This window comes from Molothrus ater, chromosome 6 (genome assembly GCF_012460135.2).
Source record: "Molothrus ater isolate BHLD 08-10-18 breed brown headed cowbird chromosome 6, BPBGC_Mater_1.1, whole genome shotgun sequence".
Lineage (NCBI taxonomy): Eukaryota > Metazoa > Chordata > Aves > Passeriformes > Icteridae > Molothrus > Molothrus ater.
In genome coordinates, this window is record NC_050483.2 from 23,093,394 (window position 1) to 23,110,551 (window position 17,158).

The 17,158-nt window shown below is 34.6% G+C and overlaps 1 protein-coding gene across 8 annotated transcripts in view; it reads right to left on the reverse strand.

Annotated features, from left to right (window-relative positions):
- Positions 1-17,158, reverse strand: part of FUT8 (fucosyltransferase 8) — a 98,609-nt gene that overhangs the window by 20,487 nt on the left and 60,964 nt on the right. For all 8 annotated transcript variants that reach the window (XM_036383845.2, XM_036383846.2, XM_036383851.2 and 5 more), the window contains 2 exons: positions 10,693-10,807; positions 4,415-4,652 (listed from right to left, as the gene is read on the reverse strand). In XM_036383845.2, coding sequence (XP_036239738.1) covers positions 4,415-4,652; positions 10,693-10,807 — 353 coding nt within the window. The remainder of the gene's footprint in view (positions 1-4,414; positions 4,653-10,692; positions 10,808-17,158) is intronic.

The following is a 17,158-nucleotide window of genomic DNA, read 5'->3' on the forward strand; positions in this document are numbered from 1 at the left end:
AAAGTAGAAATATTTCGCATATAGAAACACCTATAAAATGTGGCAGGACCAGCTTTTAAAACTTGCTTTATTTTAGAACTGGTTTTTAATCTCCAACTGTAAAGCAGATTTTTTTGTCCTTGAATCAGTGTAGGTCTTTCTCAGAATCCTTTCATATTTATCAATATTCATTTTGAAGGCCAGATAACAGAAGTAGACAGTGTCCTGCAGCCCCTCTTTGCTCTGCACAGTGAAAATAGCTTCTTGCCATTATTCCATAACCCTCCACTTAGACATGAACAAGGATCACACTTAGCTCTTTTAGGCTACTGCATTGCTGTGAAAGCTCAGACCTACTTCATTAGAATTCCAAGGTCCTTTTAAAAGTTACCACTTCCTAAATATATTCTGTGTTTACTCAGACAAATGTCTTTACACAGAGTATCTTACAAGGCACCTTGAAGACAAAAAATCTACACAGCATCAGTAGCTTGATTTCAAGATTAACACAATTGAAAAAAGGGAAAATTCAGAGAGGTTGCTGTTCCACTCTGTTCTCTCAAATCACCATTCTCCAGCTTGCTTCATAGAAATGGAACTTGTTTGAATTAAAATGTAACTAATGAAAGCCACTCTATAAACACAATGTTAAGAATTAGAACTAGAAATTAATCCATTCTTTCAGCAAATGTTTATAAATAAGAGTGAGATGTGGGGGCAAAACATAATTCATACAATTGTATGCAAGTTAAAGTGGGTTTTTTTAGGCCAATACTAAATATTCAGCTGATTTCCAGTTAAAAACTACTGTCCGGGAATATCTAGGTTCATGGAGTGAAACTTCTTAATTTATTGCAATTAATTCTGTACAACTTTTTATGGTTTGATTTTGCAATTTTTATTTAGTCCTTTTGATTGCTGTTGCCAGATAGACTTTAATAAATTAAACATTCATTTTGTGTACCCACAGTATCCTCATTCTTGAATTATACATATAAACATATTAGTTAATTTATATTTTAAGATTGTAGTTTAATTAATACTTAAAAGCTGGCACTACCAACAAATGAAGAGCTCTGCCATTTTCTCCCCTCTGGGTATCCCTTCCTCAAAAGCATTAATTCATCAAACCATAGTTAGAGGCAGCAAAATCAATATTCAAGGATAACTGCAGGAAACTTTGTTTCAGGTTTCCTTTTTCAAGTTATCTTTGATCTTTCTGGTTTTTAGGCCTTATGGGAAGGAGCACATACTGTTATTTAAAGCAAGTAGATGGCTTCTTTACCTCTACATCCCTTCATTCTCCAGCTTGACATGCAAATATGACTTCTAACAGTACATTAATCTGTCCTTCCTATTAATCCGTTTTCTTTTTCATTTATGATTTTTTGGTCTAGTTATTTTGTAGACCTCTTTCAATTTATTACTGGGGAATGCCACCATAACATCATAAATCAGCAAGGAAAAAATGGTAAGAAGAGGCTCCGTTTTAGCACACAGCAATGATAATAACATTATGACCTGGCAACTAATTAATTTAAAGAAAATCAATCAAAAATTTCATGATAAATATGTCTTCAGAAGTTCTCTACATTTTGGCTCTTATTACTAGTAAATCATTCACGCTTCTTATAAAATTTCCTCCTTAAATTATTTATAAAACTATATATATATTATTATATATATAGTTTGACCATAGCTTTCAAAGGAAAAACAAATTACAGGCAAGGTGCAATTACAGGCAAGATAACAATTTTAGAACTAAGAAGACAACCATCTCTCAAGATTTTTTCTCTAGAATGACAGTATGAGTGAAACAAAGGACAAGGAAAACTTATGCCACAGTGTTGCATTTACAGAAATCTGCAATAGCATTCTCAATCATTTAATATGTTTAAGCCAGAAAAGCTGAACTTGATTCCAGAACTACCACATCAAACACAAAGAACAACTCCTCCAAGATGTGACATGGGCTGAGCTGACCCTTAATTCTTCAGTGATGAGAACACGTCTTACTAATCTTCTGCTATTGGGCAAATATCAGCTTGCTCATTAAAAGTCACTCTACTTCCCAAATCCCAAAAACAAGCTTAGCTTTTATACCCAGTTAGGAGAGGACTGGACAAAGAAAATTCCAGAACTATATGCATTCTCAGCTTATATAAGCTTCTTAATTCTTGGAGAAGGTATTGCATTCTAAATTGTTTCACTGAAGATAAAGCTCAGAAACTGCAAAATTTTGTGTTGCAAATAAAACTAAAAAATGTCAATCAGGAGGAATTAATAGATAAACAAATTTAAACAATTTTGTCATGAGGCACATTTTACTATATTATTATCTATCCAAGTCTACAAATTACATGAAAGCATAACTCTTAGAGGATATATTTTTCTGACTTGTTGGCCTATTTCCATAATTTACATTGAACACTTGCTAAAATTATTCATTAGTATGAAGTTTTGAAACATAATTTTAAAAAATTTAAAAATCCCTACACTACATAGGAGAAATGTTTTGTTTATGAAAAATGAAAATTTATAAATGTCAATGCATTTTAATACATTTATTTTGAACTTATAGAAAATCTCACGCTGATTTTTCAGAATTTGTAGAGAAAAAAAATTAAACGCATGGTTTTGCAAACCAACTGCTCCTAACTAGAGTTAAGAATTTCAGACTTATTTGTCCCTGAAAAAACAGGCAATAAATAAACAGATATATAAGTAAATAAAAATCTATATAGATTTAGGGAGACATAAAAAGCTCACAGAAATCTTCAGCAAGATACACTGTCTCTAAAATTAATTTAGCAGTAATTATGACTCCCACTGAAGCCAGGCTGAGGCTAGTAAAGAGATCCCTTGTCAGAATCATCCATCCTCACTGACCAAGCCACTGCACAAGATGAGAATTTAACACAGTTTATAGCATTTGTGGCTGGCCAACATACCAACTACAGAAAGATTGTCTTTCATAACCCTCTAGCTCTAGAATACCAAAACTCAAATTAGTGGCATTCATTATTTAAAAAATAATTGATTGCATCAGGGTATTTCATGTGCTCAGCCTTCAATTTATTTCATTCAGATCTAGAAACTAATTGAAAAGTAAAAAAAAAAAAAAAAAAAAAAAAAGAAAGTACCCAAACTGTAGGAACCTAAAATAAAGCATTATTTGTATTTTCATCAGCAAAAGCCTATATTGCAGGAAACCATCATCTATTTAAATAGATTTTCATTAAAATATATAACCTTTTGAAGCCATGTGTGCATGAGTGAACTGTTTTCCAGCTTACTGGGCTCTGAAGTTGTTCACAAAACTGCCTGCATCTAAATTCTGGAGTCACATATAGGAGTCCACTGAGAACCATGTCCAGACTGTAGTCTCACTTACTAACTTATCCAAACACAAATAAAACTTAATCTGGAGTTCTCAATATCTGTTGTCCATTTATAGTTGTTTTTATAAAACATCCAACCATTCCTAAGAAACATATTTTGCAAAAAAAAAAAATCTCATTCACAAAAGCTAACTAGAATTCTCAAGGCTAATTTTGTAGCATCTTGAAGCTCTGAAGAACAGATGCTATTTCAATGTGCAAATGCTGTTTCAATGAGTAAACACACAAGTTTACATGCAACGTGTAAACCAGATTTTGTAAATCTGATTAAGTTAATTTCAGACCTGTAAAATTTTAATAGTTACTATAAGATTCCATATGCACTGGGTATGCAGTGTCCTAGTGAAAAGACTGAAGATGTTGATATGTTTTGACTACCAATCACATGAAGAAATATGTCATTTAAAACAAACACTGTTTACTTTGACACAAACAAAGCTACCTGATCCTCCAAACATCAGTGTCCATCTACTAACTCTAGGCCAATTGTTCAGCATGATATAAGAAAGGAACGACTTGCTGATATACAAATAAAAATTCATATTTAACATTGCCATTATTTTTATAGCACGAATTTTGGATCTGTTCAGCTTGCATTAGGAGTTATTTCAACTATTTGTTTATTTTGTTGGGGTGTGACTATTGGACACCATTTCTTTTCTATTTCAATTGCTTAATATTGGAAACATTCCTTATTTCTTAAAAAGTTTATTAACAACACCCTCTATTTAATACTCTCCTCCCATGAAAATTAGAATATCTAGCAGAGAACACAGTAGCACCCTGGTGAAAAATTGTAATTTAAGTCTCAAATACTAAACTTTTGTATTATAAAGACTCTACCAATGCAGAGCTATCTTATGAAGGAATTTGTTTTTAAATACAGTGGGCAAATAAGATGCAGAAGGTGCTTACATACCCAGCTGCAGGCACAGTTATCATGCTCCACACAACACCAAGGAGACAACAGATGAATTCTATGGGAACGAAGGTGCACAGAAGCAGGAGAAGCGCCGTGGGTGGCCCAGCCTTACCTGACCAGTGGCCCGTGGTGGCACCCGCCCTGTCGGTGCAGGTCTCGCTGACGGGCCGGAACACGGTCTCCCAGCCGCCCGTGGCGTAGCGCCAGTTCTGCGACTCCAGGATCAGCGTGCGCTGCGTGCCATACGCGATCATGAAGCAATACACCACGTGGTGAAGCTGGCAGCCATAGCCACAGCCTTTGTTGATGTTACACACGAGTTTCTTAGCTTTGCTGCAATCCTTCGGGTTCTGTAAGGATGGGTGAAAAAGTGGAGCTGAAGAGAAGCTACACCAAAGGCTTGCATTTTTCTGAAAAACTGGCAAATGTCATAAATCACAGAAGCCGCCCTGCTATAACACATCTCTGACTGGAGACTAAGCTTGGATGGATGACTAAGCTTCAGCTCCATGAAAATTTTATGTGAATTCTTCACTGCGAGCATGAACAGTTATTGAACATACTTCACTATCCTAATATAAAATAGAATACATTCAAGATTTTAAATTACTTTCTCATTTGTAAATCTGTCAGAAAAAGTCAACATTTGGACTCCGAGTTCACATTTCATCAACATGATTCTCAGTGTTAGAATGCTTTTTCCTTTGGCATTTTTTCAAGTTTGTTAGTTCTCTTTCAAAAAGCATGCATGTCACCCAATAAAAGAAAATTTCCACCTGTCTACAACATACAGAATAAAAACAAATGGTACAGAATAAAACAAATGCTTATTAAGGGACTACTTCCCAGGCTAGCTGACCACATAGCAAATGTAGAATGTAAAACACATTCCCAAGCAGAATGATAAAGGACAGAATTTTAATCTGCATACACTTTCCATAAAATAACGTATTTCACTTCCACAAACCAAAAAAGCGTAAGATAGCAGGCAAATGCCTACATTATTTGAATGCTACGTTTAAAGGTACAAACTAATAAATATTTTCAGGCATGTGGAATTTTTAGGTATATGGACAACACAACACCATAATCAACAGAAGTTTTTCTTTACATAAAAGATAGTACTTTTTTTGTATTCATACTTGCATGGCTCTAGACATAGCTCTAAATTCCAGAAAGGTCTTCTACAAAATCTCAAGGATTAACATTTCATATAAGGTACAAGAATACTGATATTTGAGCATCAATATAAATTCTGTTTCTCTCACATCTAAACTTAAAATAAAATTTTCTGTAAATTAGCAACAGTCAAATCCAATCTTCAAAAAACAGTGATCCATGTCCGGAGAACTGAAATCCCTCCTTCAAGTGATCTAAAAGATAATCTGAATATTCTGAGTCCTAAAAAAATTTAAAATAAAAATTTGTGCATTCAGTTATGTAAAGGAGGGGATGACAATTCAGATGGGGAGGGGTGGAGGTACCAAAACAAATCCAAAACTCTAAAACATGTGCTATACCATCAGCATTTTATTTTTTTCTTTTTAAATACACCCGATTCAAAGCCTAAGTAGGTATGAAAACAATAAATAAAATAAATTTTTTGTTCAAGATTTTTATTACTGAGACCAGGACTTTTGTCATCACAAATTTAATGGAAAACTTGAGACTAAATCCAACAGGTATCTTTTGAAATTATAACAAATGCATTTCCCACAGTCTTCCAGAAGAGAAAGAGGGCCTTTCTAGTATTCTGTAGAATTTCAAATAGAAAGAACTCCATGAAAAAATACCTTCTCATATCATGATTATCAGCAGTATTATATTTTTATTATTACTATTGTCATTAATATTATCATATTTTGCTTGGTTTCAGTTATTAAACTGTTCTTATCTCAATACACAATGGGGTTTTTTTGAGGGTGGGTTTTTTTGTTTGTTTGGGTTTTTTTCCCCATTGATTCTCCTCCCTGTCCTACCAGGAAGAGGAGGGAGTGTCTGGGGGGTATTTGTTACCAGCTTGGGTAAAGCTACAACATTATTCTTTTTGAAAGGAATAATGTCTGCGAATTTTTAGAAAATGACCTTAGATAAGCTTTCTACACTTGTCATTACCTCCAAATGCTTGTGTCCTCTAAAATGAAAGCATTTAATCAATGGCATATTTGAAATATTGTCAAGGTATGCCCTTCTGACTTTCTTTCATGTAAAGGCATGCTTCATATAATAGCTTTTGAACAATATTATGGAAATCAAGTAGTAATCACACAATGGAATGTAATTTGATAGTGTGACTGCTTATCAATGTTAACATAATGCACTTACTTGGGATTTATCATTGTTTGTAGCCTTAACTAAAAACTATATATATTAGTATCAGTTTGTGACTTAAGGAAGCTATTTAACTAATTTCTTTATGACTGTGGTGTTTTTTCGAATTGCTATATTCAAGTAGCAAAAAGACAAAGCACTATCTGAGCTTCAATTGTCTATTGAGAATTTTAAAAGAAAAGGAGAGTAGAGATACTTGGATATAGTGCAGTTTCAACTGGTTTCCAGAAAAAGGTGAAAATATTACCCGTTGATAAGGAAGAAAAGTTACATTTCAAGCATCAGAATAGTTTGGGTGTTCATAACCACAACTGCCAACCAAAGCAACCAGTATTGAGCTGATAAAGAATAACAATTTCAAAACCAACGAAGACTGGCAAAAGATTTTTCCTCCTGCCACAAAGTCACAGAAAAGGATTATAAATCCCTGATTTGAGTGGGTAGTACATTCTGTTCTCAACCATAATGACACTGCTGATCACACTCCTATCTCCAATTTAATGATCTATATAATCAAGAGAGGGATGAAAGGGACCTCCATGAATGTCAAGTCCTGTAAGGTAACAGCCATAAAACTGCAGTAAAAAGAAATACAAAAAAAATCCAAACAAAAATTAAACAAACCTACATAAAATCACAAACAAAAAACCTACACCTGACCAATTATACAAAACATACTTCAATATATAGAAGATTAGATCATCAAGCCATTCCAGAGTTTACACCTTTTATCTTCCTCAGAATAACTTCTATGAACAATGCAACTGAAAAAATTAACAAATTTTCAGAAAAGCAAAATGGTGAGAATTACCTATTTCTATGAAAGAGAATACCATCTAAAATAAAAGTAGATTTTTCAAATGGCAAGATGGATTTAATGGTCTTCCATCACAAAGAACATGGGCATATACTGTTGCTCTCACAAAATTCAGGGTTTCCACTGTACTCCTCCTCCAGGGCTCTTGGTTGGCCTATTCACAGAAAGCAGGCTCAGGTGGGAATAATGTCCCAAGTGCTGCCTCAATGCCTCACCATCCTCCAGTGCTTTCAAGTGTGTAGTCAGCCATCAAAACACATGACAAACTGGCAAAAGTAAACACCACTCCTTAACATACATTTTACTGCATGAGAAACCGCTGTGTTGTTAATGAATTTACAGTTCAGAGAACTGAACACAGTTCAGAGAAATGTACTTAATCCAATGAATCACGACAGATTAGAGTGGAGTGGGCAAGCATTCTGCTACCATTTACTGAGTAACCTCATAAACACAGTAGGATGCTCATTAACAAAGTTGTTCTTTTTTTATATTTTCAACAGATGTTTTATTCTTTGATGCTACACAGTCTGCTGGAGAAGAAAGTCCCACTCAAAATCTTTGGAAAATCCCATTTTTTAGAGAAATGTCAAGAATTGGTGTTTCTCATCCTAGTTATCACAAATGTAATTAATACCATCTTCTATTCCCCTTATTTTGTGATGTCATTTGTAATCCTTCCTTTTCATAACAGCTCCCCTCAAGAATTTGGAGGCAGAAAAATTCCACGCAAAGAAACAAAAAATCCAAACAAACCCCCAGAAGTTTCTTTCAGCTGCGGGAAGAAAACATTCTTCTCTCCCTAGTCAGAAATAGTAGGTATTTGATTTGAGAGCCAGATATCTCAAACCTTCCTCTAATATAAATTCCTCTAGTTTGCACCTACCCTTCTGTGACACAGAAGTTTCAGCTTGAGTGAAACATCCCAGCATGCACATGGACTTTAACACAATGTGTTCCTCAATCCTAGAGAAAACCTCACACAGATATCAGCAGTAACCACACTTCCTTAGGTGGTTATTATACTAAAAACATATAATATACTTATGATTTGATTGATTACAGTTCTATAGGGTGCATCCCCTTGCATGTATGCAAAGTGCCCAAAACATTTTTTATTGCTTTTGTCATTTTAGTATGAGGACTTTTATTAAAAATATGAATCAGTAATTTTAATGTGAAGGAGAGGATTTAATACACTTTAAGACAGAAAAATCTAAGTGACGCATTGAACCACAAAAATACTGCAAAGTCCAGAAAGCTCAGAAAAAAGTCTTGTGACCAACTTTCTGCTCTTTGCATACATACAAAGCCCCAACTAAATAGTATAGCAGAATATGACTTGAATATGGCAAACTATGACTAATAGAATTGATGTGTTGTTGAGTACTTAGTAACCTTTCTCACCTGATTGCATTTTTAACCTTCAAAGCTGAACAAAAAGTTTTGGATTCTTTTTAAATCAGAGGCAAAAATATTCTGCTATTGTGAGACTGCATGCTGAATCACAAACTTCCTAAAATAAACAGAACAAAAATAGGCACAAAAGAGAAGGGACAGAAAACTTCTGCCTTCATAATTATTTATTCACTTGATTACAGCACCACAGGTGCTCTTATCTGACTTCTCTTGCACATTTTCTACACCTGTTTGATAAAAAACATCTCTGAAAATAAGGCCTTTTCCTTAAATATAAAGTCCTAGCTTTTAAAATGTTGCTCCAACTATAGGAGACTAGTTACATGTAGCCTCATTAAATCAAATTTATGGTAATGTCATCCAAATGAAGTAGCAGTCATCACTACTCACAATCATTCAGCTAAATTACTTCCCAGGGAGATGTCCCAAAATAATGCAGCTGTCAATGTTCAACATGTACCAGAAAAAAGCTATGCAGTACTTTCATATTTAACTAAAAAACAATTACAAATATGGCCCATATATTTTTTTTTGCATCGACTTGAGGAACAAGGGTTGTTAAATTTTTTCATTTTATTTTATTTTTAATACAGCTTTATCATTAATAAAGGTATATAAATGTGTGTAATTTCAAACCATTTGACTGCTTTACGTTGGTGCATATTTGTTAAACAAATAATTTTGTGCTCTTTTTGATGACTAGCACAGTTATATTACTAAACAGGACAACAAATGGAAAGTGGAAGACAAGGAAAAGGTAGAGAAAGGCTACATTTATCAGCATGAAAAGTAGTTATGGTATACTACTGCCAAATAGTGGTATCAAAATGAAAAAATAAGGAACAGTTCTCAGAAAGGAGTTGAAGAAGGACAATAAAAGTGATGACTCCTGCACAATTTAGAGATGTTTTTTTCCTCAGAAGGGTGTCTTTTTTTATTTAATAAGCAACAAATACATAGCTTGGTCGCAGAAGAGAAGGTTCTAACAGCTGAACTGTGAAATAATGAAAATCTGAGAAACAAATTCAGCTATTTACACAAGAGAAAAGATTGGGCATTAGGAGTGTCCATACAAAACAGCTCCACACATGCCATAAAAAATAAACCAAGTACAAATAAAACAGACTAAATTAAATATCTTTTTGATCACTACATAAATAGCTGCATGCATTCAGTCATGAAAAAAGTCCCAACACCTTCAGATCACGTTTTATTTAGATTTTATTCACACACACACAAGCACATATATTAAGAAGTCCTTATCAACTCAAAAAAACGAGCATCTAGAGAAGTCTCAAACATCTGTTGAAACAATCTAGGACTAGACAATACACTATAGAAGCACTTCAATTTTGCTTCCCTATGTTTTTAAAAATGCACTGCTAGTTCAGAAGTTTTATACAAGGACTTTTAAATTTTTAAAACTATGCAAACAAATTAATGTGGTTTGATACTCTAAAGAATAAAATTTAAAAAAAATCAACCAGACAATTATTTTTTACAATAAAGTGAAGAATTCAAATAGGTAAGTACAGCCCAGTAAAACCCGTGGATCCAAAAAAAACACCCACAAAGAAACAAATAAACCAAAATAACCAACAACAAAAATACAAACCCCAATGATTTCCTTAGAATATTACCTGCCCTATACATATAAAATAATGTTTGAAACAAATGTAATAATTTATTTTCCACATAATTCGTTCACATACCAACATTCATTTTTAAACTGTGATGTAATTATACTACAAGGTTTTAGCTAAGCACTACATTTGTAAGAAGAAAAAAATGTTTTCCTTGATTCAAAAGCTCTATACTCTTACCTGTAAATAAGTTATTCTTCTCTGTACCAAATCTGTTAGATCTTTGGCCTCTTTTTCTCGCCAATCTCCAGCTCCATCTGTTTGACTGAGGTAGTACAAGTCGGTCATTATTGACCTATAAACAACAGCAGAAAAGAATCTTAACATTAATAATTTGGAGCATTAAGTGAAATCAAAGACAAATTAAAGAGGTATTTCAATTGCAGCTTCAAAATCAGTTTCTTCATGCCACCTCCTTCTGCACAATTCAAACAGCAGCCAAGACAGACTGACTGCATCCTTCATCTAACAAATGTTCCACACCCATCAGCAATTAAAAATTAGAAATTCTAAACAGACTCATGGCCATGCAAGTCCATACTACAAAACATGAACTTTGAAGAATTATGAAATACTAAACTGAGATTATCTAATACATTAGAGATTCTCTTCTTAGGGCTATAACATTTCATTGGCCAAATAAGAGAATAAAAAACTCATCATCACAAAAATAAAAATGATATACGGCATTTGTTAAAATTTGCAGGTAAGTCAAAATTACTGATTTTGTCCAAACAGTACCACCCTGAAAAAAAAAATAAATCTCTGTGGCTTTTGGGAAGAAATAGAAAACTAGAGACAAACTATTCAAAGTGTTTCTAGAAATGTTAATGGTTATTCTAAAAGTAAAAGATGGCCCAACTCAGAAGCATTAATTTCAGAGTTGGTTTCATAGATTGAGAATATTTAATATTGCTAAACACTTCTCCATAACAATGCTAAAGTTATAAGTTTGAACCACTTTTCTTATTACTTTCATCTGAACTTCAGATGCTGCTTTTATTGCCTGAAATTCTTGATAAACCAAAAGTTTGAGCACTAGAAAGAGAAGCAACAGAACAAAGGCAGAGAAATTTGGGAGGTGACCAAAAAACAGTGTGAAGGTCGGAAAAATACATTTCCTAACAACATTTGAAGTGGTCTTGTCAGGCTGTTGGCAGCACTTGTTAGCACTGGAAGCACAAATCCAATTAGCCAAGGCTACCCCATGTCCATAATTGAGAGGCTGCATATCCCTACTAGGAAAACTACTTCAATGACCCAATATTGAGAGAGTAAACATTGAGATAAAGCTAGAGCTGCCCTAATTTGATTTATCAGCAGAGTTATCAGAAAAACTTTTCTTGCTAATTTAATAACTGGATTTATGGATCTGTAATTTTATTCTCAAACATTCATTCTGGTCTTTATCCTCATGCTTCTACACAAGGTAACAGAGACACTGACTATAGCATCCACTATTATTGTATTAAACATTTTACCCAAATTATTCAGCAGCCGTAATCCTCACCTTCTGTCAATCAACTGGAGGAACCTTATCTACATTGTAATCTGAAACTATATAAAGTCGATTTTCTTTTAAAAGGTAATTGAGCTTAAAACACCCCATTGTGGCTTTGCATAAAAATTAATTTAAAGCATCACCAGGTAACTAGTTTTAAATCAGTAACTATTAAAGACACATAATACAGTAGCATGCACACACAGTTCAAAGAGAATTAGAACAGAACTAACAATGGATTAGTGTCGCAGACATCTTTCATGAAAAATCCTTTCTTAGGATTTTTCCTTGTGACAAGCTGTAGTTCAGCAACTAAAGTAAACAATGGTTATCTGCTACTGTGGAATGCAACAGGTGATTGGTCTCTTGTAAGTGTTTAGATTTCTTGACTACTCATGGCAGAGCTAGTTCTTGCTCTGTCTGAGACACAGATTTTTGTTATTCATTCTTTTCTATTCTTAGCTTAGCTAGCTGCTGAAGAAACTTTTCTTTTCTATTGCTTTTTAGTATAGTCTTAATGTAACATATATCATAAAATAATAAATCAAGCCTTCTGATCATGGAGTCAACATTCTCGTCTCTTCTTCATCCTGAAAACCCTTGTGACCACAGTCACAGATTAGCTCTAATACAATGCATTATATACAGATAACTGGACACATAAAGGGTTTGCTCTTAAGACAGTTTCCCTATTTACAGAAAACAAATAGGCTAGTAGGCATACTAGAAATGGAAACCAGTGCATTTTCTCAGGAGTTTAAATATGTTTTTCCTCCCAATCAGAAGGTAACCAAGTTGGGTGTTTAAAGAAAAAATACAAAGTCAAGGTTTCAAGGTTCAAACATTATTTTTATTTTAAATCCTCTTTCATTAAAAGCAGCCATGCAACCACATAGCCACATTTTAAACCTTTTTCAAATGCTCTTTCATTAGCCTTAAACAAGTCATTTCACTACCTGTGATGCAAGTAACCAGTGTACTCTCCCTATATTTTATAGAAATATATTTCCATTAAATATTGGAAAAATAACCGAAAATACAAAGTTTACCAATTAAAAAACAACAATAAAAATTCTGTCAGCTCTTAAGTAATTTTTCCTATTTCTACAGAAAAAAGTGTTGCCCAAATTTTATTTTTTATATTATTGGCTATGGTGACCACGACAAAGAAAAGGCAGTAGCTTAGTTTTAATAATCAGCCTTATGGATGAATTATAATTACTTTGATAATTTTTGAGGTAAGAGAAATGGGTGAGAGTGTCCTTACACAGCCTCAGTGACTCACCACATTAAGTAAAGGCAGCTTTGCTCAGTAGAAACCATAAAAAGTATCAAATGATTTGCAGGAAATGTTACAAATTCATGAAAGAGTTTTCAGACAGTATCCATAATCTTCTTTAAAAAAAAATTATAAAACCCTGAAGTAAACCAGGAAGTGAAAAATTCACAGGTGTTATCACAGAGAAATGATTAGAAAGTAGTGCTATTTTGAGACACAGTCACAGAGTGCTTTTTTCTTTGATTGTTACTGCTCAGAAATGTGCATTTTCTAGCTACATCTGCTAGGGTTTTTTGAGTGTGACAGATCACTGTGATAACTTATTAATACAGACTTAGAAGAGACGCAAATACCAAAGAACCGGGTCGTGCTCCATGCTGAGAGTTAAAAGCACAGGGAGAGGTGATCCATGAGCCCAAGATAGCTCAGTGCAGACAAAGGATGAGCCTGCACAGGGTTATTAGAGGCTACTGCAGGTGCTGAAATGGCAGGAAACTTCACACAGTGGCACTGCAGATATCTACTGCATCAAACTTGCTCTGGGCTACTAACCAACAACATCAACTTGGTGCTGTTTTTGCTTCATATCATAAAATAAATCTTGGAGCTGCACTTAGAAGTATTTTTTTCCTGGAAAGCAGAATGGAGGAAAAAATCTGTCTGTGTTTCATCTGTATTTGATTGCCAAAATAAAGGGGGAAGGGTGGGCGTTTTTAGCAATCAGTCTAGACATTTATTCCAGTCATATGAAAAAAATTAAATCTCCTAAAATTTTACATCAACAAATAAAAACTCAAAGGAAAATATGTAACTCAAAGGAAATAATGTGAAAATTTCTCCGAATACTGTGCATCAAATGTTGGTCAGTTACCACAAAATCCCTGATGACAGCTACTCCCTGGGAGAAGGAAGAGAACTAACTCAGTAACAGCCACCTTGCAAACAACATTTCTCAACACAGGAAACAACCATGACAACTAGAGGATTAATTTGCTCCGTTTTAATAACTCAATATCAAATAGTCTTTCCAATGTTTAGATGAATTTACTCTCAACAGCCCTCTTTCCTAAAGCAACTATGAGAATACAATTATGTAATTCTCAAGGAAAATCTTGTGTTGGGCAACACTGTTTCTCAAACAGAATCAGTACTGAAATACTTGACAAATCCTTAGGTGAGACCAGCACTGCCTTGGAGAAAATCCACACAGCTCCTAGGGCATAGCCAACAGTGATTAAAGCATCCAACAAGAAGCACTATCATGAGAGTAGTAAACAATTTGCTTAACATCACCAAAATTAACAAAGAACTCTAATACTTGTCCAGAACCAGAGAAACTAAAGCTTATCATCTCTTAAAAATCAAGTCTTAATCTATGACCCAGAAGACTTTCCTCACCAACAAAACAAAATAAGCATGAGCCTCTCTCCTTACATAGGTACCTCATCATTTGACACCCACCTCTTTGTTTTCCCACATAAGGACAGCATGAAAAACTCCCTTAAGTACTTATAATAAACACTAATCTTTCTAATCCAAACAGTAGATTATAATATATATTAAAATTTCTGAGATATATTTATGTATATTTATGTGCATGTATATGTATAAAAGTAATACCAGCTGCACTTGCAGTGTTCCATTTATCTAAAATATAACTTTTTTAAGACAGCACTGTAAACAAAAAAGCATTTGACAACATTCAACAATTTGACAACATTCCTTTTTTTAAAGGAATTCAACAGGTTGATTCCTTTAAAAAAATTCAAGAAGTGCACATGTACTTAAAAGACCAAACCAAACCAACAAACAAACAGACAAGTAAAAAACAAAAGTGAAGAGAGAAAGGAGAGGATTTTATCATAGAGTTTTAATCCAGAGTTCTATTCCAGGATGGTAGACCTCTGAATCTGGTAACAGCTCCCAGTAAAACCCCGACCTGCATGGTCCCATCTCCTTTTAAGCCCAGGGACAGGGGGACGGGAAGGGACAGGTGAGGGCCCAACCAGGTGTGAGGAGGGGAAGGCTCAAAGGATACAGACACTTGGACAGGCCAATGAGCCCGGACCTGAGGGGCATCTTTTGAGCTTCTGCCAACCACACCACGACCCTGCTGGAATGTTAAGATTGATGGACAGCTCTTAGCAGGAGGGCAAAGGGGGAGGGGAAAGGAGAGGTTGGCACACCTGGGGGGTTGGGATAGGTGAAACAGGAAATGGCATCACACTGCAACATAAAAGAACAAAAAAAACCAAACAAACAAAACCCCAAAACAGACCAAAAAAAAAAAAAACAAAGCAAATACCCGTGCTTCTCAAAGTGAATGACAAACATCTGATTTGCTCATTCCGAACTTATGTTCTGTTCCTTTCAGAGAAGCGAGCAGATGGACAGTGTGGAGGGAAGATGAGACTGCTCCTTCCCTGGGGAGGTACTGTGCATTGTAAGGGCAAAGAAGACCCCAGAGGCAGCAGTGCATCACATGCCAAAGGATGTGCACACAAAACGGGAATCTTCCTGCAATTCACACGAGACTGAAAGATTAAAGGGAAAGAAGGAGACAGCTCGACCACAAAGGTGCAGGAAAAAACTTCCTCAGGACTAAAGGCAACCAAATTGTGCATTCTGCAACACAAGATAATTCTACTGCTTGAAGGCAACACTGCAAATGCACCAGGAACACAGGCTGAATATCGTAGAAACATTTTTTTATCTGTTTTTTTCTAATGCAATTCCTTTTAATTTCTACACTACAAACAGATTGTCTAGATTCAGTTTAATAAAGACTAGTTTATGGCTGTTTGATTTTAGCTTAAATTACTTAAGTCTTCTTTGAGGACCTCACCGGTCTACAGGGCAGTTTTATAACTCCATGCGAAGGAGTTTATGCACCTCTCAAACGGGTTTCACCTCATCCTGAAGTACAGTGACATGTGAATTGTAAGGGTGTCAGAAATGGAGAAACTGGAAAATTAAGACTTAATGAATTTATAAGCATTGGTGTACAATGGAAAGGACTAAGGGAAAGAACTCATCCTGGAAGGCAGCAACGTAAGAACCTTCTGGCACCAAGCACACACATCATTATTCAAAGTTTCACTGTGGTGACTGCCTCATCCCGGCTTTATAAACAGAGCAATAACATGCACGTAAGTGATTCTGTTACCATGACAAATGTCAGAAAGTCTGGTATTAGACTACTTGCTCCAGTTTTTAGCAGAGATAGTTTAAAAGGTACATAAGAATCCATGACCTAAAGTTCAAGAAACCCAGATGGAAATAAGTTATGTGGAAAAAAATATTTCTGAGAGGAGAAAACTATTGAAACTGCCCAGGGAAGTGACACTTCTCTGCCAATTCACTGTTCAAGTGAAGACCTCAAGTCTTTTGGAAAATTCCACTTCAGCCAAGCACTACTTTTATTTCAGTCAAATATATAAAACTGCACTTGGCAGAGAACTAATTGGATGAAATTTAATCATGTCTTCTATATAAATAATAACTCTCAATAATTGAATAGTCCCTTCTCACTTTCAACTCAATCAATCTGTGACAAAATGGATTTTGGAATTGTGGAATATTAAATTACAAAATTTAATGGACTATACTATTTGCCCATATTAATAACCAAATTCATATTGTCTTTATGTTTTAAATAGTGTCTGCATTATTTCTAAGGAATTGAAAATTCTTATGATTTTTTCCCTTTACTATGTTATTACTTTCAAAGGCTCTTGCTTTATTACAGATGTTCATACACAGAGATCACAGCTTTTTTCAGGGCAATGATTTAAGGTAGTGTATTTAGTTAATTCAGCTATTTTTGTATAACCCTTTACTGATGAGACACAAACTGTCATTGCAAT